The sequence below is a fragment of the Paramisgurnus dabryanus genome, chromosome 6 (genome assembly GCF_030506205.2).
Source record: "Paramisgurnus dabryanus chromosome 6, PD_genome_1.1, whole genome shotgun sequence".
In the NCBI taxonomy this organism is placed as follows: Eukaryota; Metazoa; Chordata; class Actinopteri; order Cypriniformes; family Cobitidae; genus Paramisgurnus; species Paramisgurnus dabryanus.
Genome location: NC_133342.1, coordinates 18,299,121 through 18,324,577, shown reverse-complemented (window position 1 = coordinate 18,324,577; position 25,457 = coordinate 18,299,121). Strand labels below are relative to the sequence as shown.

Genomic DNA, 25,457 nt, shown 5'->3' with positions numbered 1-25,457 from the left:
CCCTGGGTCCTGGAGGGCCACTGTCCTGCATAGTTTAGTTCCAACTCTAATCAAACACACCTGAATTTCATTTCCAAGTAATCCTGAAGACTTTAATTTGATTTTTCAGGTGTGTTTAATTAGGGTTGGAACAAAACTAGGCATGGGCCGATTACCGGTTTCAAGGTATACCGAGGTTTAAAACAGTCAAGGTTTCAAAACCACTAAAATGTTCTGTGATACCGTCTCCAAGGTATGAGCTGTGTTTATACAAAATTCGTTAAATCATGAAGTCATGTGATTGATTTGATGTTTACATTTAATATATATTAAGAAAATATTATATATGTTTTGAAAGCATATTATAATTTAAAGGCTTTATTGTACCTGGCATTTGAAAATAACACATTTTAGTGTTGCAATGGCAATACCGCAACACCGTGAAACCGTGGTATTTTTGCTAAAGGTTATCATACCGCCAGAATCTTATACCGGCCCATGCCTAAACAAAACTCTGCAGGACAGTGGCCCTCCAGGACCAGGGTTCCCCACCCCTGATCTACATACACCGAGGGTCCCCTTACATGGAAGTCGCCATTTTGCGCAGCCATGCTTCTACAGAAGCCCTTAGCGGACAAACTTTTTTACCAAGTTGTCTCTGACGATTACATCGGTGGCGGCTAACATAGCTTCTCTATGCGTTTCAAAAAGCAAGGGGTGAGCAGTGGACTGAGCCGTTTGGTTGCAATGCGCAACCTCACCACTAGATGCCGCAAAAATTTACACACTGCACCTTTAACGGTTTAATACCTCTGCTACTATCCTAAAAGCATTTGGTCAAAAAGAGCAGTTTCACAACTGGATAGGTGTTGTGATTCCACCTCACACAAATGCTAAACCCCAGGTGGATGCAAGTAAGAATGTGCTGGTAATATATGTACTCAAGTTTCTTTAAATAAGAACGCATCTGCTTGACAACTAACAAAAAACTGCAACTTTCAAAGCTCCCAAGACTACAGGCTGCTCACACTATCTGCAATTATAGAGACTGTCAAACTGGTGCTGAAGTGTGAGGAGGGAATATCAAATCTGTTTGTCACTTACAGCATAGCCATCTGTGCAGACAATAAAATACAGTAATGGTATTATGATATGACAAGCAAGTGGCGTAGCGCGCTAAAACATTAAGCCATGGTTTGAGTACATCCTGATTTTACTGATGCTTTTCCTCATCTCTCATCTAAAACTTCCTGACATTGAATTATTATTATTATCTGCTATACAACAAGAAAAAATATTAAAATGCAAATGATGCTCTATACCTCTTTTGCTAAAAATGTAAAATAGAAACGCTGCATTCTTTAAAAACCTTTTGGGTTATTGTTCTGAGCGCAGATGCGTACATAGGGATTAATATAAATTCCACAAATAAACCCCATATTTGACTTAAAAGCAACATTAATTACAAATGGTGTAGTGATATTGTTGTATAGTCTGATCAATCTCATTCCAAAGGCGTTTCAAAAAGATTTTATTTTTTTAAAGCTCTGCAAATCCATAAGGGAGGAGTACACTGGTTTAAACGTCCTAAATAATAGGCACGTCCTTGATAACAACCTTGCTGTGTTCAGTCTTGTTTGTGAAAACCTTCCACACAAACAGCAGTTGACTCGTGTCAGCTCTGGGACTGTTTAGAAAGGTGCTGCAGGCATGGCAACCTCATAATAACCTCATTGTCAGGTGAAGGGAGACGAGGCGCACGACACACACTGGGTTGTGTACGAGATTAATGCCATGATGGACGTGACCCTCGGGGCTCTGCCTGTGCTATTCTCAGCCCCGGCGAGCAGATGGGCCACGTTCTCAATGGAAGAGAGAAGGCACGCGAGCGAGCAGCTTTTTATCCAATAGACACATATTTCATCACAATCTGACAAAACACTAGGCCAAGGGGAACGAATTGTGTTTCTGACCTTTTGAGAGAGAAGGGTGGATATATAAATGGCTGTAAAAATGCTACTGGACAAAAAACAGGGCATCTGAATTCTTGTCACATGCTGATTTTGTAATCCTCTCAGTGTCTTGGTTGTTTCTGGCTCCAGAGCTTCTTATTCTCCCCGGAGCTAAACATTAGCCTTGTGCCACCATCGACTGCTAATGCAAAATTGGCCTATTTCTTACTTAAACCTAAAAATACACACACACACATGCCACAAAAACCTGAACTTGATTAACTCAAGATCCATGCTGCATGGAAAATAGCACTGATGCCATACGAACGCATCTAAGCTTGATTCCTCTTGCTAAAAACAGATGACTAATTGCTAATATGGTCACCTTGAAGTGTGTCTGTCTAAATAGCCACATAAGATTGTGCCCAAGAGCCTTTGCCAGCGGTATATGGAGAAAAAAAAGGTAACAAGCAACATCCATCCGGACAGCTTTTACAAGTGAGCGGCAGCGTTTGACAAATATGCAGTAGAAATCATTTTTATACTCTACCGGACAATCAGGGCGTTACTGATTCGGGGCATTTACAAGACATTCGCAAATTCCGAAAAAAATAAGTAAAGTAGCAGATCCACTATTGCAAAAAAACAATAAACAAAAAAAAAACTAAGAACAGGAATTAAACATTATAGAGAAGGAAATGCCTCTTAGCATTCTTAAAAGAGAAAAAAGGAAGTTGACAATTGTGTGCGACCGTGTGTCTTGTCTATATTGTGTATAGTGGACTCTCCTGTCTCAACCTTTTTGTAGCGCATGCATTGTTGAGTCTCAAAATTTGGGCTGCACGCAAATGGGGTGTGCAGACGATACCTTTGAACTAATAATTAAAACTTTAGCGATTCATTTACATGACAAGGGCATTTAAAAGCCCTGAGAAGCAAACTATTTCACATAACAAGCACATTTTCAAAAACAATATCATCTCTGTATAAACTACAAAAACGCGAATTTGTGAAAATGGTGACTTAATGCGCAATGCAAGTGTTTTGTTGAAACATCGTGTGACATCGCAAACTATTGGCCTGGCATGCATTATACAGCGTTTTAGTCATTTTGGCAGATCCAGTAAATGCACATTGTTGTCTGCAAGTGAAAAATGCAATCTTTCCTGTTTTTATTACATTATTGTTGTGTAAAGGTACATAAAATGGCACGTGTTTAGTTATGGACTTACTGGTCAAGGCAGCCACTTAAAGGGCCCATATTTCGTAACTAAAAAGCACATTACAATGTGTTCGCTTGGTTTATGGTTAAAAAAACACATACCTTACATTGAAGTCCTGCCCATTTGTAACAGGTCGTTTTGTACAAAGCTCATTTTTGTACAAAGCTTGTTTTGTACAAAGCTACATTTTTTTCTGAGAAAGTGTGATGTGAACCGATTGGCCAGCTATCCATTCGGTTGTGATTGTCCGAATACCTCAATTACGTAAACGGAAATGTGACGTTCCTTACAATGTTTTGAAAGATGAGCTACCAAAGCAATAGTGAAAGCCTGGAGATACTATTGGCTTTACTTCCTTATCAACACGAGCCAGAATTTGACCCAGAAAACACAGAAGGCTAAGCTGATCAATCGGTAAGCACAATCAAAAATAAAACTATGTCTGCATTTGTAATCGTAGAAATGACAAACAAGCGCTAACGTTACTATGCCTTGCACAAAACTCGCATTTGAATCGACAGTATGAAATTCATTAAATATGAAAACCTAGGCTATAGTCAACAGAACCAGAGTGTAGTTGCAAAGGTGGAATTGCTCCTGTTTTTTAGACGAGCCTTCTACTCTCCCGTGTTTACAAAGTAGTCCTTTCGTAAAATGTGCAGCACACAATCGAACATTTGGGCTGTATTGTTCTAAAACAGTGTTGTAAATAAAACCTAACCCATGGTTTCTTAATGTTTTCTCTATTGGAAGGCCAAACAAAGTAGTTTGCCTTCGCAACGAAACACATAGCGTCTACTCGACATGGCGGCAGCAACAATACTACAGCGCAATTGAAAGTTACACTCACTATCTTTGCGTATACATTAGGGCGGTGTTATGCAAATGTTCAAACCAGTATGACATTTAACTGCATGGTCGTGTTTGAATGAGTCGTTTTAGGTAGGCGTTTCACTTTTTAAAAGAAAATCTCTTTAGATTTGAAACTTTAATTTTTAAAAAAATAAAATAACTTTAATGTGCACAGACATGATTTACCCTCCAAAAACATGAAATCAGGTCATATGACTTTTTTAAGGTTATAGATACAGCCAAACTGAAAAAGCAGTTGTCCCTTTACACTGAAACGCTTGCTACAACTTGCAGCAAACTAGTAAATCTGTCTTTGCCTCAGGAAGTGTGATGAATCATTTAAAAGATTCTGAAGGACAAACATCAGCCAACTTTTACATTATGTTTTCAACAGCGGAAACAGTGAGTGCTCACAGGTAATCTCATCCATGGCTTAGGAGACAATTCATTAGCGGCACCCCACTGCAAACTAATGACATTTCATTATGTTGACAGCGTTGCTGCAGAGGTTGCAGGGCAAGCGTGGGCTAAACTGTATGTGGCTAATCAAATTTAACGGCTGGTCTTCCAGAGAGAGATCAGATTGCCTTTATCACCAAGAATGCTTAAGGTGTGGCAGACGGATTGAATGACAGGAGGTGAGAACGGATATTGGCTGCTCACATAGAGATGTCCTTTTGTTTGGCCAACCCTTCGACAACCGGGTCAATCGCAAAAGAAATTGGAATAGATTAGCTGGGGCTTGGAAATCAATGCCGGATAGAGGTGTGCAAAATAGGGAGCTGACGTTTGGGGCAAATAAATACAGAGGACATAAATACTTAAGTTTTTTGGACTGATACACAAGTTTCTCCCTTTAAATTTCCTAGAATTTGCAGTCGGAATAACGAATAGCAATTCAACCGCGCTATTGCCCAAAGCAGTAAAATCTCTTAGTGACCGGCCGCTGACAGCAGCAAACTCTCTATTATTTACAAAGTCTTGCACAACACTTTAAAATATGCAAAGATGCACTGCTAATCCTTTTAAAGCAAGCATTTTGCAATCAAAATAGTTAGTGAATTAAATGACGTTTATAAGGAGATGTAAATACCTGCAACACAAGAGGCTCTGGGTTGAAGGCCAAAGTCATAAGCAGCTGCATCCGCTCCGTATCCTTAAGGTTCTTCAGCAGGAAGCTTCCAGAGTCCTTTGTTTCTGCGTATCTCCTGACCACCCGGTCTAAAAGCCTTTGGGACGGACAGTGGACGAGATCTGACCACCCCTCCACGACCTCTGGGGTCAGCAGCCTCACATCCCCATTCAGTCGGGAAAACTCAGTTTTGTACATGGCCTGAATAAGATCACAACGGGGTCTTCCTGTGGCCCTTTTGCATATTTTCTGATCGATCTCTGCCAGCTCTTGGTTAGAGCCCAGGCGTTTGAGCACGACCCTGCGGGTTCCTTCCCTGGGCTCTCCGTACTGGGCAAAATAAACGTTCTTTACGTTAAAAAAGTCTAGAAAGCGCAGACGACCCCACGTTTCGAAGGTCACCTGGCCGTTCATGAACTTACGACACCAGCTGGTGCCGAAACACGCCGGACACTTGTTTAGGCCGATGAACCGGCGATCGGTGAGCTCATTCCTCTGAAAGGAGGCAAAAAGGTTGTGAGTGTTCATCAGCAGGATAACGCAAAGCGCTACAATGAAGAGGAACTTGCCGCACCGGTACACACGGCCAAATTTGAGCGAAAGTATTCGCAGCATGCTGACGGGCAGCAGCGCGAGGAAGGGGGGCGTGCGACTGATCGGTCAATGTGACTGGTTCATTGTCGCTATGTGTTTTATAATCATTCCCATCATTCAGGTCATCTAGAGCAGTCTGTGCTGGCAGCTGTGTCTCCTTCCATAAGTTTCAAGAAGCCCTCTCACCATTTTTTACACGAGGGCTTTATGATTTCACACCGGTTTCAGGCATTAAGTCGCAACATCACCTTTACCTGAAACAGATCAATTATATCAGATTAATGAACTTCACAATCGCAGTGCATTTTTTAGCAGCAAAGTAGAAATGTGTTAACATTGTCATGACACATTTTTTCTTTCACACATTCACACAAAGTGGCATTTCAGAGCAGTTTAAGAAAACAGATTGTTACAACTATTAAAAGTGGATTTGATCAGAACAAACAGATGCCCATTCTATCTTAACGTTAAAATTCACATATATACTAACTTACCATAAGTCAAACCCCAATGAACAGAATTGTGGGAAGGGAAACAGGAAGTGGTAGATTAAATGAATGTCAAGAAGACTCAACAGTGTGCTGCAATGTGTGATTTCTTAATGCTAAAAAAACTACATGTGATCTAAAGTAATTTGTTTAAAAACAATTTGCATGCTTTAAAGTGCTTCACCAGAAGACAGCTTAGACAATGACAGAATTGCAGAGGCAAGTTCACATAATACTATTTGCATATTAAATATGCTTACATATTTGCCAGCATTAGATCAGTTCAGACAAACATTTGTAACTCGCAAATAATACTAAATAATTAAAAAAATTTATTTGATATTAAACAGAGGCTGGTGTCCCACGAGAAAGTCTTTTCTGTAAGAAAGTGTGCTGAATCTCTAATAAAAATTCAGCAGCGTGGTTTTGGAACATTAGCTTTAAACTCATAAAAGCAGCAAATAAAATTACAGCTTAGTTTAAAAGGAAGTGCATTTTATCACTCTGTCGCCTTTTGTTTATGTCTTAATTTTATTTTGCAAACGCTGAAAAAAAAACCCATCAAGTCACACTTGTCTGATCCTTCGAATTATTTCTAATTGTAACTGAGAAGATAAAGAGAAAAACGGAGAATAGTTGAACACAATGCATGTGTATTATGATAAGACTGAACATCAGCTGTATTATCTTAATTCTTTCTAACACTTTAATCAGCGAAGCCACTGATCAGTCTAATATACAGTCTTTCCAGAAAAACACTTTTTTGTGAATGTTGCAGTGAAAAAATCCTTGATCTTGCGGCATGTTTTCTTTAAAAAAATGCAATGGAATTTGCGGGATATTTATGCGATTTTATGGGAGGAAATTGCGGGAACTTGGAAAAATTGTGAGAGTTGTTCGTTTATGTTCACGTTGCTTAATTACGTCACTTCATAGTGTCCCATGGCAACAGGGAGGGGATGCTGCTTTTGTGTCAAGTAAATGCAACATTTTTCAGCTTTCTTCTAAGACATACGTGACTTTTTGTTACGAAAATGTGGGGATTATTAAATCATGCAAGCACTGCATATTTTACATGTGTAAATCTGAAATTTATGCGGCGAAAGTGTGGCGTATTTTAAAAAATGCGGCCGCCGCATAAATATGCGACTTTGGCTGATTATTATGCATTGAATCATGCAATCGCATAATCGCGTTTTTCTGAAAGGACTGAATATACAGCTTAAAGTGCAATGAATTGCATTTAATGATTAGGAATCATAAATTGGAAATGCAATAAGGGGCACCCTCTCAGTTCTGATGATCTAGGGTAAATTTAACTAATATCAGGAATTTCATACCCAAATAATGACCCTAGTAGTGGTGTGTCGTTCATGAACAATTTGTTCATTTTGAACGAATTTTTTATATGACTCGGGACTACCGAGTTGTCTCAGAGAGTGATTCGTTCATTTTGTGTTGACCGCGCATGCGCATTGCGCAACATATGGGCTCTGAATCTGAAACAGAAATGATTAGTTCATCGTTCTCTTGAGTCTCGAGTTCGGGACAGGTTCGAGTCTTTTGTTCTTCCTGTCAGTCCCATAGAGGCTACACTACCAGTACCGGAAAGAGAAATGATTAGTTCACCTTTCGAGTTCGGGTTCGGTCGGGTCCGAGTCTTTCGTTCTTCTGTTTTTGCACATATTTTGTATTTAATTTACTAAATATAAAACAATATAGGATACATTCAGACGCAATCAATAATACGAATCTAATGTTGTTTTTAATGTGATATACCAGCGGTCACGTGACATAAGGACTCGGACCCGGCCGAACCCGATCTCAAGACTTGAATGAACTAATCATTTATCTTTCCGGTACTGACAGCATAGCCTCTATGAGGCTGACAGGAAGAACGAAAGACTCGAACTCGTCCCGAACTCGAGAGAATGATGAACTAATCATTTCTCTTTCCGGTCCAGCCTGGCCGAACACAGAGAGTCAGTAAGACAGTGACGAGTTGACAACTAACATCTGTAAGTTAGACACGAGAGGAGGCGTACAAATGTGATAAATATGGAGTTCCGTTTCTTATATTTTGGCTTTGGCTGCATTACCATGACTTGTACACGAGGACTGACTTAGGAGTAAGCTAATAATTTCTATCTCTTGTGTATGTTTCAGAGCTTGTGTCAAGAAATAATGAAATAAGGATTTTTTTTCTCATAACTTGTTAGAAATGTCATATTTGTTTGCATAAGTGGTTATTTTGCGGTAATTTGTGAAATTATAGGTAATCATATTTTAAATGAACGAAAAGAACGAAATGACTCAAAAAAAGATTCGTTCATTTTGATGAACGAGATTCAAAGATACGAATCAGAAAAATGATCCGAACTTCCCATCACTAGACCCTAGTTAAATGGTCACCATACTTAAATATGTCAAAAGCGGCATGAAAAGAAAGAATTGGGACTTTTAAAGAATTTACATGAAAACCGCAAAATGTACTGATATGGAGATATTGTAGAAACAAATTCAGTTCACACGTTATTGATACAGCACGCATACACTTTAAAAAGTTTTTTTTCAACTTAAAATTTCACTTTAGTTTCAGTTGAGGAGAAACATTCAAGTTGAAACAAATTGAAGTATTTTTTAAGTTGATTCAACTTTTCACTTTTTACAGTGTAGGCTAGCAGAAGTGAATATAAATCCAAAGTGTTTCATTTCCCCATAGAAAATGCCAATTAGCACTTTACATTAATATTTTCTTTTATACATTGGTAATATTAATATGGTGTGTACTGAATTTGTTTTTTTAATTTTACTATCTTATTGCCTTGTTAAATGGGTCCTTGATTGATTTCTCTTTTTTAACTTCAGTTAGTGTGTAACGTTGCTGTTCAAAGTTCAAACGCTCAAAGTTCAATCCAAAGGGAGATATTTTCTTTAAAAAGCACACATTACATTGCTAAAAACACAAAAATTTTTGTATTTGCTTAGAACAAATGTGTTAAAAACAATACATTAGTGTTGATTCTGGGACAACACACTAAATGCGTTGTCTCAAAATCCACCCATCTGTGTGTTATTATTGAAATAACACAGTTTGTGTTACTTTTAACACAACTTGTGTTATATTTTAACACAAAATCAACACAAAATGAAACATAATGTGTTAAAATGTGTTAAGCTTAACTTTCTAAGAGTGTGGTATAATACAATGTGTTTGCGTGGTTTATGGTTAAAAAAACACATTATTTTCTACATCCCATGCATTATTTTTGCTCCAATAATCCCTTCCTCCCTTAAACGCACAAATTTTGTACAAAGCCCATTGTTCTGAAAAAAGGCAGTGTCCCCGATTTGCCAGACGGTGTAATTGGCCTTAATACATCTGACACCGGAAATGTGACGCTCCTCACCATGTACTGAATATTAGCTCACAATGCAATGCTGACAAGAGTTCATATCGTCTTTACTACCTTATCAATACGAGCCGAATCTGATCCAGAAAATGCAACTTTGCCAGCTTGAACAGGACGTAACAGATTAGTAATGTAAGGATATTACAACATTAAAACCATGTCTGCATTTGTGATCGTAGAAACGACGAACAACAAGCGCTACTCTACGCTGCTCAAAACCTTATGGTTTTAGTCAGTAGTAAATTCTTTAAAAAAGAAAACAAAGACTTCGTACCGGCTTTACAGCAGAAGCGGGAATTATGATAACGACCGTTTTGTCCACGTTAACCGGCCCAGGAGGTAAACTGTTGCCTACGATCCGAGTGTTTGTTGTAGTCCAAGAAGAGAGATTTACGTTGGAATCCATAACTCACACATCATCGTTCACTTTGGGATTTGTGCCTTATGCATAGCATGTACTAATACACACCAAAGGAAATGTAAAATCGTGAATTGAATAATTGGTGCTCTTTAACAGAAATCACTTCTTATAAACTACAAACAAATGGCTGGATAATTCAGCTTAACTACAGTGAGCTTTTTCCTAAAATTGACACAAACCCTGCCTCCCCAAGAACACACAACAAAGGGGGGTGAGGGGCTGCTTTTTATGTTGTAGCAAGGATGTAAACAAAGGTCAGCGCTGTTTGTCTCCGCTATCTAGTTAGCTAAATGCGTATTTATACATATTCGACAAACACCTACAAACTAGAGCCCTGTGCGGGATTGTTTTCTTAAACCCATACCCGCCGAATTTCTAACCAGGCCCCGCCCACTCCCGCAACCTGCATGTTCCACTCCCACCCATGTCTGCAATGTTTGTGTCCACTCCCATTTGTGTCCAGGCACGTTAAACATGGTTCTGTGTTTTATTAGGCCACTATAGTAAAGCCATGGTCCGTTTTTGAAATGGGCTCATAGTTCCAGCGACAGATACTTGGCTACACTTTTCTATAAAGACAAAACTACCAGTGCTTTACAGTCAGTAGTGATCACTGTAGGTCCGCAATACCTACGAGTATGAGACAACAAACAAAAAACATGTCGTTCTGAAACACCCTGTAAGATTTGGGCTTACGCGGGTTCTGCTCGATCCTCTTCACTAATTCCCTGGGTCTGATTCGGGCTCAAATATCAAACAGACAAGGCAATATTGATGCTGTTTACAATACCAGAGCACATGCAATTACCCGGCATGACATTTCTGGACAATGTGTGGTAGGTAGTTGGCGAATCTCAACAGACCAACTTACCAATCGAGCATATTGCAAACTGTATTTATGAGAAAGGGACTTTATAGAACCAAGAACTCAACTGCCTGTTTTTATAAAAATGGAAACAGCGGTCTAGCATAAAGGTAAAATATGTGAAAAACAATGTTTGTTTAAAAATGAAGCATGAACATGTTACATATTCACCCTGTAAATGCAATCAAACCTTTAAAAACAGCCAGTATACCACCCACTTTATTTATTACAATAAGCGTTTTAAAATCTGCTGTGAATTCATACCTCAAAGAGAATGAAATGAAGAGAATAATTGTGTCCATTTCCAGGTGTAGCAGATGATTCAGGCATGATCGGGCTAGTCAAATCAAAGTCAAGCAAGATAAAACTCAGATATTACATCATCGGACTGAATACAAAAGACTCACTTAAACAAGGCTGAAGTATGGGTACTTTGAATATAGTATTTGACTAAACAGGGGAGGGAATGGCCACCTTAAGTAATAAACAAAGAGTTTAACCTCCACTAACACGTAGGTCATGTTCTAACAAGGACTTATTATGAATTTCCGTTTAAATAAAATTTGAATGCATCATAAACAGTACAGACTATACAGAAATTGTGGCAGAAAAGATGTATTTACAAGGGATGCACCGAATATTCGGCCACCGAAAATTTTCGGCCGAAAATAGCCCAAAAGAGCATTTTCGGCTTTCGGCCGAAAGACTTTTATCACCGAAACAATACGGCCGAAATGTTGTGATGACGCAAACAGAAACCGCGACCTGCACGTGCTTGTCTGAAGCAACATGTATGCGGCGTGGATGTATTTAACCGCAAAAAGGCGCTAAAGTACGCACAGAGGCACCTGCGGTTGTGTCCGGTCCAGAGGTGATCATCACAGTGAGTACTCTCTTCAAAGATCAGAACTCTTGATGTGTAAACTTTAGAGAGAGTCGCGCAAATGTGTCTCATACTGTATAGTCCATTAACATACATGTGCCGAATAAAGCAATGAAAAACAACGTAACGTTTTTATGCTGCGCTGTTTGGGATTCGCCTTCGTTCTCTGTGTGCGCGCGTGCGTTTAGTGCCCTCAATAGTGCACACACGAGTAAGACGCAAACAAGCGAACGTAAAATCTTTCTGTTATTGACAGGGCACATATAAACAAAATTATCTCCAAAGTATTCTTTTTCTAATAAAAACATTTGTTTATGTCTTAAGTGTATGTATAGATTACAGTCATAAACCAGTCTCTGCTTACAGTAACCTCAAATAACCTACTGAAGTCTAACAAAGAGACAAATAGCTCTAAAAATAATAATATATTTAATTTATACAATAAAGACAGTGTTATGACTCATTTAATTTGATTTCTGTACCAAATGCTAATGTTAGCCCTTATTAATGTGCAGCTTTGTTCTTTTTTATAAATGTTTGTAATTTCTTTATTTGTTATTCGATTTTCCCCACCCCCTTTTTGCTGATCTGAAAAATAATCCGATCCATGCCTCAAAAACTGTAATGTGATCTGAACCGTGAGTTTTGTGATCTGTAACAAACCCCTAGTAAAGTTAGTACACAGTGATAGCCATAAATGCATTTGTACTAATAATTAGCATAATAATTTATTTCGGTGTTTCAGTTTCGGTTTTTCGGCCTTGGTTTCCTCATTTTCGGTTTCGGCCAAGAATTTTCATTTCGGTGCATCCCTAGTATTTACTATATTTTCTGTCCTAACAAGGGCTACTTGTCACACAAATAAGCAAAATATAAACAGTATGATTGATGACAAGTGCTACAAATCAAATTCTACATTTCTTTCAAAGATTTTTCTGATGAACTTTGATAAATAAACTAATCACTGGATTTGCCTCTGTGTAAACATGACTTTGGCTCCAGAGCTGGTAAACACAAACTTTTCAATTCAGATTTGAACAGGCAATTTTAGACATTTTAGTCTTTCTCCTTTTTACTGTGCAATATGCATCAGACGTTCACCGGACAAACTCTGGGCGGTCTGAAGTCATGCCATCTTGTGAAGAGACAATTATATCATAAACTGGCGTCTTTAAAAAGAGCAAATGAAAAACTAAATTGGATTTTGAACATTGCACAAACAACAAGAATCAGAATAAATATAAATATTTGAATGTTTTTACAATTATGTCATAATCACACAAAAAAGACTGAAACAAGTATGATAAGGGTTGGGTTCTTTTTGAGGCTCATGATGTGCGAGAAATGCTGAACCCATTTACGGTCTCACATTCAGCACTTTATGAGAGGGGTAAAAGGGTGCAATAAAACCACACCTCATCAACGTGCACTAGAAGCAGAGAGCTTCCAAAAAATTAAATGGCCCTCTCGCCGGACATCTTCTCCACCCAGTAATGACACAAATGTTTTTGCTGCATGCCACTGATGATCAAATCTAATGTGCTTTGAGATGCATGCTCTGAAGGGATAAGGCATGTCGGTAAGGAGTAAACAGGCTCAAAAAACATCTGGCTTTCAAGATGATTCATCAGGACCGGTTTCAAAGCTTCACGGCAAACATGGATGCCAGAATTATAAAATCTATTCACTTTTAAATGTTACTGAAAACTTAAGCGGATCTTGATAAATCTACAGTATTAATTTCCGTACCAAAACATAAACTTTATCCTTAAATGTGCACTCATAATTTATGACAAGAAACTGAAAGAAACCATTAAACTAACATTGAATATATCAAAAGGATTTCATTAGTAACACACATGCTAGAATGTTAAAGTAAGCCATGCGGAGTGACCAGCTAATTTTCTTCTCTATAAATGCTTGAAAAATGTGTGGCAGGCTCTTTATTGCACACCACTTGAACTTGCACTGCTCTGTGGCATTGAAATGAAAAACCACAGTTGTCACGGTTATTGACTGCTCAAGTCAATAATGTTTGATCACACAAGCATTTGGCCAAGCCATTATGCTGCACGCCAACACTCACTAACCCAACCAGATAAAAAGCTATAAATTATCCATGCAGTGCAAACGTGAAGCCATACAATGAAGAAACCAACCCTAATGTACGGGTGTGGGGGGGAGTGGATAAAGTCAGCGTGTACTTACAGCTTTGTGATTGATGGCATGAAGTGTATGTGACCTACATATGCCACACTTAGCACACTTAACTTCTTCCATGCCATGCATTATATCTTGTGTGTCACTGAAGCGCACTAAAATTTCACTTGTCCAATTCAATTTGCTCAAATTACTGCTTGTACAAAGCTCTGGTCTCAGCTTCTGTTGTCTAAAATGTGCTTATAAATATTTCATAGATGTTAAATAAATAAATAAATATTACGTATGCACAAACATATAAATATATACAGTACTGTGCAAAAGTTTTAGGCCACCATCACCAGCTTTGTTGTTTTAGCAAAGTTTTAATGTCCATTCATATTTATTGTTCACTCTTTTTAAAATACAAACAGAAAATACAGATATATATAGACATAGTTAAAAACAAAACAATTTTCAGAACTAAATGTCTTCTTCAGGCATCAGTCAGTATTTAGTGTGACTTCTCTTGGCACCAAGCACATATTGAGATTTTTTGAGGAGACTGAAGTCCTGAAGTCATTTGATTAGAATTAGAATTTAGGATTTAATTTCATTTAGGTTTAAGAGATCCTGCACCTGCCTGATATTGATCAAGTGGAAGGGGAGTTTACTCTAAATACTTGACACTTCAGCTTATACTTTTATACTGTTTTTAATACTACATACACATTTCCTGTATTTTCTGGTTGTATTCTAATAAAGAGACTGAGAAATAATCATATAAGATCACTATACAATTGCAAAAACAACAAATTTAATGATAGCATGGTGCCCTAAGACTTTTGCACAGTAATGTAGATCCTAACTACACCAACCTACTTGAGTCCTTAAAAAAATGCTAAGAAAAAGAGTCTGGTTTCAAGTGTCTTGAGAGTTTAGTTTGAATGCTCCAGTTATATAAAGCAAGGACATAGCATTACGACACACACCTCCAGAGTCCTGAACAGTTTTTATTCATGTGCCATCACTGACTTGAACTCCATTTAAAATTAAGTTGTGTTTTCACACAAGTTACAGGGTTTGTACACTAATATTCTGTTTTGTATGGGTGTGTGTGTGTGTGTGCAATAACAGTATGTTTTACTTTTGCAGTCATATACTGGACATATATTAGCTGTAATTTGTATGCCATTTTTGTTTACAGTTGCCTTGTCTTCTGTTTGTCTAAGATTTCCACATTGTGTGTAGGCTACTAAAGTTCCCACGTGCTATTGCGCACCACAAGACATCATGCTGAGCAACTCGCCATCCAGTGTAAACTTTGTAATTAGTATTGCTATGCTACCTGACGACATAAGGGTCTTATTTGTGTTACAGCACAGCATCAGATGACCGCTCGGTCAACTCGCCACGTCAATCAGGTGCGCGCTCGCTTTGATCGCGAGTACTGCGGACACTTGGACAGTACAGTACAGTACAATCTAGTTCTGACAAACAGAGCACTACTTCAGTAAAACAAAAAGAAGAAGAGTCAAAGCAGCGAGGCAACGGAGCAATGCACTGAGAAACTTCTCCTGGCGGACGGTTTGTTAACTCTACGAACTTCAAAGGTTTAACGTTACAAGATGCACGGTAAAAATAAACAGTCACACAACTAGTTCAACGACAAGTAGCCCATGTTTTATCCTTGGCCGTTAGTTGATGCGCATAATACTCTCTAGAATTTAGTTGCTAATATTTATCACGAACTTAAATGAAAAGTTTCTCGATTCATTCGTTTTACTACAAACAGCGGTCAGTTAAAGTTCCTTACCTTTCCGCCGCCTACTGTCCAGTTTTAACAGAAAGCGCAGTTAATATGTATATGATTGCAGAAAATTACAATACATAAATCTCACAACCTACCAAACACAAAGCAGGCGAAAACTACCGGTTTATTCCACTGGCTTGGAGAGGAAGCATTCGTTGTCTATTTATGAACTTGTGTCTTTTATTGCCAGTCTTCCACATACACGCATTCCCACGTTGTCCATGTGTCGCGTGTACATTGCTATTTCCGTTTCTTTATTCCGTTAAAATTCACACGGGTCGCTGAAACACCTTTCCCTCTCGATCTCGAGACAACTTCGGTCTACGAAAAGCTGCACAAAAGACCAGACTTCGCGGATCGGGTTTCGTATTTACGACCCTCATGTTCAGTTTACGATACTGGTTACTAGGTGATAGTGTTTTAACTCCTCCCCCTCAATCTCTTGAGCGCTCTCTCTCTCTCTCTCTCTCTCTCTCTCTCTCTCTCTCTCTCTCTCTCTCTCTCTCTCTCTCTCTCTCTCTCTCTCTCTCTCTCTCTCTCTCTCTCTCTCTCTCTCTCTCTCTCTCTCTCTCTCTCTCTCTCTCTCTCTCTCTCTCTCTCTCTCTCTCTCTCTCTCTCTCTCTCTCTCTCTCCTAAGCAATTAGTGATCTCAGCTAATGTTGCGGTCTGCAGGTCTGTGACCAGTATACAAATGTTTCTCTAGTTTTCTAAAGGAAATTATATCGTTAGCATGTTAATTTGAATTAAGTGTTGAATTGGCAAGAATTGTAGAAATTTTTAGTATTTTGGTAAATCTCCCCTAAAGAGGGCACTTACTGTTCTTGAGATGTTTTGTACAAAACCCAGTGTTCTGCTTAGACTGGTCTTACACCACATTTTTTCTTTGAGACTGGTCAAAGTCAGTATTATGTGATTTATCTTATTTAAAGCCAAACAGTAAGACTGTTTAGTCCTAAGTAGTTGCTATTTGGTCAGATAAGACACAACTTAATGGCTATGTTTATTCAACTAGCCACTGATCAATATTTTACCATTATAAAAAGTGTGTTTGTGTGCATCAATGGGTTGAGGGGTGAGTGGGGCACAAACTAAATTGGGGTTAATTGTAACATGGCTACTTTACATACAGTATTTCTACAGGACCGAGCAATCTGTGCTTTTGGTCTTTTTCTCTTATTGTCAGAAGATGATCTCATTTTTTTTTTTTTGTTCAGATATTGAACAGAGAGTGTTTTGAAGACTTGGAAGTAAATTCCTTCATCTTGTGTTTTTTAATTTCTGAGTTGGATGTGTAAGTCACCCAATCCAACCTTTTATTATTTTAATCACTGTCTACCTATAACACCATTTTTAAACCATTCACCAACTCTTAGTAACTGATGGCTGGGATTGAAAACATTTTTACACAGCAGGGTTAGTTGTAACACAGTGTTACAATTAAGGATACAATGATAATGAAATAAAACCAATGTTAATACCATTAATCAAAATAATAAGTGTTAATACAATATCAAGAGAAATAACTGACAAACTAACAAAAACTTGTCTTAATTGGCTGCAGCCTTTAAAAAAAATCTATTTATATGTTATTGATGCATAATACAAGGATGGTTCGATGAAGGATCGTGGATGAATGAATGTCTGGATATCTATCTATTATAGGCAGATATAAGCAATATTCACCTTTAGTATAGGATTTTATTGAATTAAACAAAATTTTCTAGCAGGTGTTACAACAAATCTTCGTTTGTTACAATTAACCCCACCTATGGGGTAAGTTGTAACATTTACACTCCTGTTACTTTCGGTGTAATTGTACAATAATGGTAGGTCCCACGTGTGTGTTGATTGTGTAAAAAAAGATGAATCTATCTTTAATATTTTTTTAATGAAAGAGCCAAAGCCAAAAAGGATTACTTTGTGCCCCGCTCTACTCTACTCAACATACATTAAACACAGACAAATCAAAAGTCTAAGAAACACAAAACTACAAAGAATCATTTCAAACAGGAGTTCAAAATGGCGTTGTATGAAATCCCTTGATGTCTGGGTCGGTGTCATCTTCCATGGTGTTGTTGGGTTATCTGATGTCTTTGTGGTTGTCCTATGAGGTCCTTCCACGGTCTGGCATCATCTTCCACTGGTGTTGGGTCATCTGACTTCCTTGTGGGAGGCTGAATCTGACCTGGAGCTGGTGTAACTGCCTCAGGATGGGCATCCAAAGATAGAAGAGCAGAAAAAGCATAGCAGCAGTTTACATATGTACGGTGAAGGATAGATTTTTGGTAATGTATAAAATTAGCTTAGAATGTTGGATGCATTATGTGCTTGGCTAAACACGCGTGTGCTATAGATGTATACTCGGAGAGAGTGTCTGAACCCAGAACAGTGTCTATTCCACAGTTTAGGTGCCAGAAGGCTCTACCTCTTTTGGATGATTTTGCTATCATAGGAACTACTAAAAGTCTGGAGTTTTGTGATCTTAAGGAGCGTATTTAATGCATTTATGTTCATTTAATATCATAACAGCTCTGATCACTGAATCCCAGATTGTCAATAAAATTTATTCATCTAAGAAATTTAAGTCAAATGCCCTACATTAAAGTCTGTCCACCATGAATGTCTGCACTGCACATATCTAGCTTACATATTATACATATTAAGGCTACAGAGTATAAATAACACAAAATTAAAATTTTTGAGTGCAATGCTAGAAATTAATTGCCACTTCTCTCTTCTTATCTATATGTCTGTCACTTTTGCCCACACAGTTCAATCTGAGAAAATAGATATCCAGCACTTCTGTCTAGATAACCAAACTTATTAACATAATTTATAGTCCTGAGCATGTTATTTCATATTAAATAAAACTAGACCACACATGGCTTTGTACAAATTTGCTGCAGTTAACCCTACATCCGATATACCAAAATATTTGCATAAAGAAAAGTGTAATGTGGTTCTTAAAAATAGCCAAAACTATGTCAATTTCTTTTGGGGGGATGTAGTTATTTTGACATTATCAAAATAGGAAGGTCTCAAACATCTCAGTACTTTGATGACCTCTAGTGGCAATTGTTGATTTTATGAAATATTTTAAGGAGACATATCATGAAAATCTGACTTTTTCCATGTTTAATTGCTATGATTGGGTCCCAGTGCTTCTGTCAACCTAGAAAATGTATAATAGAACAACCCAGTAACTTAGTTTTGGTAAACCATTTTCTGCAAGCATGTGAAAAAAATAGTGAATTGAAATTTGTCTCTTCTTGTGATGTCAGAAAGGGATAATACAGCCTCTTATTAATCTGCACTATCAAACCAGGCCATTGCCATTTAGTGCAGAGATCAGTTGCATTTCAAAGGACACACCCAAAACGGCAAATTTTTACTTGCATTTAAAGTGGCAATTTTAACATGCTATAATAAATTATCTATGTACTTTGGGGACACCCAAGATTTATTTAAAAGTCTTGTGAAATGTCCTCTTTAATTAAATTGTGCCCTTTTGAAATTTAAATATTAATGTTATTGCATTACATAACACATCAAACTGTTAAATATCGATACAAAATTGGACTAACCTCCCTTTTCTAGCATTTTACAGTTACTGTTATCATTTGCATAGTCTTAAAGTCATTTTTAGTGAATGCATGGTCAGTTCCCTTTAAAATGGTGTCCTAACAGAGTAACGAAAGATATTATTCATAGCGACATCTATTATCTGTTGTTTAATCACTTACAAAATAACAAATTCTTTAGATAAGATTACATTAACATGCATATTTATGCATATTCATTTTTATCATTATGTGTGTTCCCTGTGTTCTCCACCACTGAGTTATAAAGGAACAGGAAGATTAAATTGACATTAAATGTACTGTAGGTTTCCTTTGTGAAAGGTTTTGCTTATTTCTTAAAATGTTTTTTATTGTACAACCCTTTTAATTGCTCAGCATCACTTGAATAATTATGTCATTGTTATCAATTACCGAATAACTGAGCGAACAGTAAGCCAAAATGCCTTAAAGTCTTTTTAGGTATTCACAATTTAAAACCATTCTCATATTAATATTAATGAACAAAAAAATGTTCTTCTGAAGAAAAACTGGTAGATGTATCTCTGTGGCCAAGCCTCAATGAGAGTCATTAGTCAGATGTTCCAGATGAGCAGAGACGAGAATGATAAGAATATCATCCCATTACTGAATCCATTAAAAGAGCCAAAGGAGAAAGCAGATCCATGCCATCTGCAGTTAAATTTCATTTACAGTGCAGCAATAATTAGTCAATAGACAAAACAAACCACACATAAGAAAAAACAGGCACACATGCACACGTTGTACCCTCAGGGCTCCATGTAATTACAAAGATGATTTTTTTTCTAGCCGTTTCCTTATTTGTTGCCCTCAGGCAATTTTTTTCCTAATAGGACCTAGGATCACTATTGGTTTACAGATGGCTCCAGAAAACATTCAGAAAACATTGTCTAACATTTTTAACAAAAGTTTTTGTTTTTATGATGTTTTTAAATATATGTTAATTTAAAAAAATGTATAGAGTACTGTATATTGTGGTTATAAGTCACCATTTACTTTGCAGGGCACACAGTGTGATCTTATTTGTAGCAGAACATACAGATTAATTTCTTAGCAATGTCTTATGGGAGTCTCAAGGGATAAATTCAAATTCAAGTTTTCTTACACATGAATAATATTCCAGTTTATTTTCTACTTTGTCTCACCAGATGGTGCTATACACCAAAATTGGCAGATGGTGATTAAGACATAATTTATTACAAATATTTTACACACAAAGAAATTAATAAAGATGCATGAGAGGCAGAGTCACATCACTAATATAGTCAAGTAATATAATAAATCATATCATTAATATAATTAAGGTGGCTGATTGCAAACAGCCAGCAAAAACGTTAGTGTAATGCTGCATTCACGCTGCCAGGTGTCAGTATAAGTCCAAGAAGACTGGCCTATCTGCAAACACAACTAAAATATAAAGAACTGCCTATATGTTTAAAATGTGAAATATTAATATTCTACTCATGGTTTCCAATTCACAAGGTTTAGTGTTCACTGCTTTCTATTTAAAGTCGCCATGAAAATAAAATGAAAAACTGTAATTTGTTTTGGAATATTGTGGTATGTTTTACAAATGATATATCTGTGAGCTTCATTATTATTATTATTATTATTTTTAAATTCATGTGCCCTCGTAATCTTTAATCAAAAACGCAAATCGCAGCAATTAGCACTTAGCTACACGACCCAACTTCAAATGATCCAATCAGATCTCGAAGGACGAATTCAGATCCAGCCCTGCCTTATTTCATTTCAGAAGCTGTCTGAAACCTCATGCCCCGTTTACACGAAGGAAAGACGCAGGTATTTCCCTGCGGTTAGGCCTCTCATTTACAAGGAAACCCCGTTTTTATCACAGAAAACGATTATTTAAAAAACCTCCGGCCAAAGTGGAGATTTTTTGATAACCCCGGTTATGGGTTTGTCAACTGGGAGGAGAAACAGGGTTTTAGGTTCTGAAATGCACCAGAAAATGCTTAATGTCATGTGAGCGCCCTATGTTTGCCGTTTTGAAAAGAACAGGAAGTCGCTAGTGTTATTCGTTGGTTTCAATTCTGAGGATCTTTATTGGCTTGCATGGCCTAATTCCACTCCCTACACTGCCGCCCATAGGTTTGGCATAGTTATTATGGTGCTTGACGGCGTATTTATGTGGGTTGATGTAAATGACAAGTTTTTTGAAAACGATGTTGTGTGCACGATGTTATTATTGAAAACAGAGATGGAGAAATATTCATTTAGGAAAACCTTTTTTCTCCAAGGGACTTACAAATGAGAGAACATTAAAAATACCAGAAAACTATGAACTGGGCTCCCCTGGATGAAAGTGATATCTAACAATATGTATTCCTTGTGACAACACCTACTTTTGCGGTAATTGTCAATAAATCATACGTCAACAGATGGGCCACATGCCAATGAAATATAGGCAATGATTATAGGTTTGATGTTTGTGTTAACAAATAAAACAATATGTCATGAATAACAGATCTTTAAATTTAGATATCACAGTAAAAACACCTCCCACATTCTAACTTAATTGAAGACAACATTCTCACCACTATTGTCTTGCATTCTTACCCCTCCACAGAAAAGAAAGCCACACCAGAGATCACTGCAAAACTTTAAAAAAAAAAAACAATTCTGACATGGCAAGGATTTGTTAAGGTCATGTACTCACTGTAAAAAAATTCCGTAGAAATTGCAGCTGGGTTGCCGGTAACTTACTGTAGATTTAAATTTATGTTATTTACTGGCAAGAGTTTGTTCAAAGTTAAATACATTTAAAATATTGACAAGTCTTTATCTTTACAGAATAAAACTATACAATAACAGCCTCATGCAAAGCATTCTGGGAACCAGAAATCATCATCAACCTTTTTCTGTTTTTTTTGCTTCAGATTTTGTTTCCCAGAATGTTTTGCTTAATGCTGTTTTTTTTAGTTTTACTCTGGAAAGACAAAGACTTGTAAATGTTTAATGTTCATTTAACTTTGAACAAAATGTTGCCAATAAATAACATGAATTTAAACCTACGGTAAGTTACCGGCAACCCAGCTGCAATATCACTATAATTTCTACAATTTTTTTTTACAGTAGTTCACAATCACAGTTCAATGACTTACAATATAACTGTATGTATATTAAATAGACTGTTGACATGTTTCATGTATATTTTAAACATGCTGGAGCTATCAAACAAATGCTTGACATCTACTGTATGATTATGCATGAAAGTGAAAAAGTGAAGGTAACCTCATATGGTTCTACGTTGCACAATATGGTTCTACACAGGTACTACAAAGGGGCTATATGGCACTTAAAAAAGTTCACACGTCTGGCCTGTGCACCCTAAAACACTGTTCCTTTTAAGGACACGGGCCTTCACGGCAGGTGCCGTTGAAGATAAACATATTTGCACTAAATGCTGCACAAAACGCTTCTACTAGCCTAAAGGCCTAAACGAGAAAGCTGTAGTCGCGCGGCGATTCTGCCGCTAGCCGCGTACAGTGTAAAACGGCCTTAACTATGAGCCACGGTTGTGGATAAATGTGAAGCGAATGCTGCGAGAAAGAGACACAATGCACCAAAGACGCCTCACGCCCCATTCAGACAGCCAGCGACCAGCAGTAGCAGAGTGACGCGATCTCATTAATTTCAATGGAAACCGGGCGACTTCCGGCGACACGAGCGAAAGTGACCGTTGGCGACTGTATGGGCGTGTCCAGCGACGCGAGAAAGTTACGAAAAGTTTAACTTTATGCAAAAGTCAAGCGAATTTCAGGAGCGACTACCAATGAGAACAAAGCAGTGGCGTTCACGTCATCCTTCACTCGTCAGATACTGGCGTGGATGGTACTCATTTGTTTATGACAAGCAGATTTAGAAACGCCTCATTGAATGAGACAGGCGACACACAGCGATAACAGCCAGCGACCAGCAGTAGCAGAGCGACGCAATCTCATTCATTTAAATTCATTTTAAATCGGGCGATTTCCGGCGGCACAAGCGAAAGTGACCATTGGCGACCGTATGGGCGTGACCAGTGACGCGACAAAGTTAAGAAAAGTTTAACTTTATGCAAATGTCGATTGAATTTCGAGAGCAACTACCAATGAGAACGAAGCAGTGGAGTTCACATCATCCGACTGGCGTGGATGGTACTCATTTGTTTATGACAAGCAGATTTAGAAACGCCTCATTGAAAGAGACAGGCAACACACAGCAATAACATAATTTGTGTTTCCAGCAATGGCAACTCCTGCACACAACATTAAAACTGAAAGATGGGAACAAAGCAATGCAATAAAAGTATTTTTAGAAAATAGATTTAAGAAAAAAAAACATAAAAGCAATAGGGAAAAAAGGGAAAAAAATAATCACAGCATGAAAATGATAAAATACATGTTAATTTATATTCTGTACATTTAACCACCATGGGCGTTTGTAAAACTGCGGTGTTAAATGCAATGCAGTCAAAAATTTGGGTGCACCTAACTTTTTGCAACCAGTGCAAAAAGTTAGTTTAGAGCCCCGAGTGAACCATTTTTAGTGCTATTTAGCACCAATTAGGGTAAGGTGCCTTAAGGGCACCATAGTCACAATCCGCCGGCCGTGAGACTCGAACCGGAAACTCTCGGGTTACAAGCCCGACTCTCTAACAACTAACCTCTATAACTAATATATAGCTACTATTTAGGTACCTTTGAGACATTTTTGAAAGGTTCCGCTCCAGTGAAAGCTAGGGTCTTTTTTGGCACTTTTTTTTCTGACCACCTTTTTTTAGCTGTCCACATGAAACATAAAACCCTTCAAGTTATATAAGAGACTTCAAGCTATATAAAAACAACAATGCCTGTCATTTGATATGGAAATATTACACCCACATTGCATACATATTTTAATGAACTGTTGTCTATATTGGATCATTTTTAAATATTCCGATGACAAATATGTTGGCTTTCAGAATTTTTGCCACATAAATAATCTTTGTACCCATTCAGAAAGCCTCGGTCTCTTTATGCTGTGCTCTGTGTTCAATTTAAAGTCATTTTGAACATTTGAAAGCTTGCAGTCTGTGATATAAAACACCCATGCACCTCATGTAATATGCATGGTGTTTTTCTTCACTTCTTCAGTAAACATATTGGCTTTATGACTTTGAAATGTTGTATACAGATGGAAATAGACAGAAAATGTTCCCATATATTTCCTTTAACTTGACATTTACTTAACCCTTCGTACATTAACACTTACCCTGCATGTTTTCTTTCTGAGTTAAATGCAAGAATCTGGAAGAGAAATGTAATCATGCGTCCTTTTTATGTCTCAGGGGTTTGTGGGGGTTTCACAGATAAACATAAACAATATTGTACTTAAAATTACCATTATAAAGGATGCTGGATGGAGCTTTGAGTTGGTTGTGTCTCTGGAGTAAATTGCATGCATTAAAATATCTGGTGCAGAAACACAACAGCTGTTATTAAAGTAAAAACAGCTATAATACAACCGGCATGCCTTCATCAAAGCTTAATATCATACCATTAAAGACTTTATCTCTGCAGCAGTTATTGTGTAACTATGATTTAATGATGCATGTCTTGGTCCCAGGTCAATTTACAATAAGAATGAGAAAATAAAAAAGGATATTATTTACTGTACACTTATTAGTTTCTACCACATATTGTTTTGTAATGTCTTTTGTAAAGCAAATGCTTGGATTTTCTTGTGGATTATCCCACAGCCGATTCCAACAATTTCTACATGAAGCCTGATGAAGTTTTGAAGACCAACTGCATACCCGTGGGTTGAGCGCTGTTGACAGCTTAATGGTACATCATTTAGTGGATAAAATGTGCTGTAGTTGCTTTGTTGCCTGTAGATCGAGTCTATTACCAGGAGATTTCAATTATAGCTAAGTGCTCCTTTCCTCTCATGCCTCCGTTCGAACTCTCCCACGGTGTTGTCTATTGTTCTACATTCACCACCACCATTACAGTACATCTCCCATAACAGGCTTCAAATGCACTCTGCTGTTCATTTTTGCTTTTTTCATAAGCTTTTACAACCTTTAATAGAGAGCCGCATGCAAGGTAGGACAAAAT

General features: G+C 37.6%; 1 protein-coding gene across 1 annotated transcript in view; it reads right to left on the bottom strand.

The window, feature by feature from the left end:
• Positions 1-16,131, bottom strand: part of dipk2aa (divergent protein kinase domain 2Aa) — a 40,982-nt gene extending 24,851 nt beyond the window's left edge. The window contains exons 1-2 of the mRNA XM_065269451.1: positions 15,850-16,131; positions 5,100-5,986 (exon numbers count right to left, since the gene is read on the bottom strand). Coding sequence (XP_065125523.1) covers positions 5,100-5,753 — 654 coding nt within the window. The 5' untranslated portion in view covers positions 5,754-5,986; positions 15,850-16,131. The remainder of the gene's footprint in view (positions 1-5,099; positions 5,987-15,849) is intronic.
• Between the last annotated feature and the right edge of the window lie 9,326 nt (positions 16,132-25,457).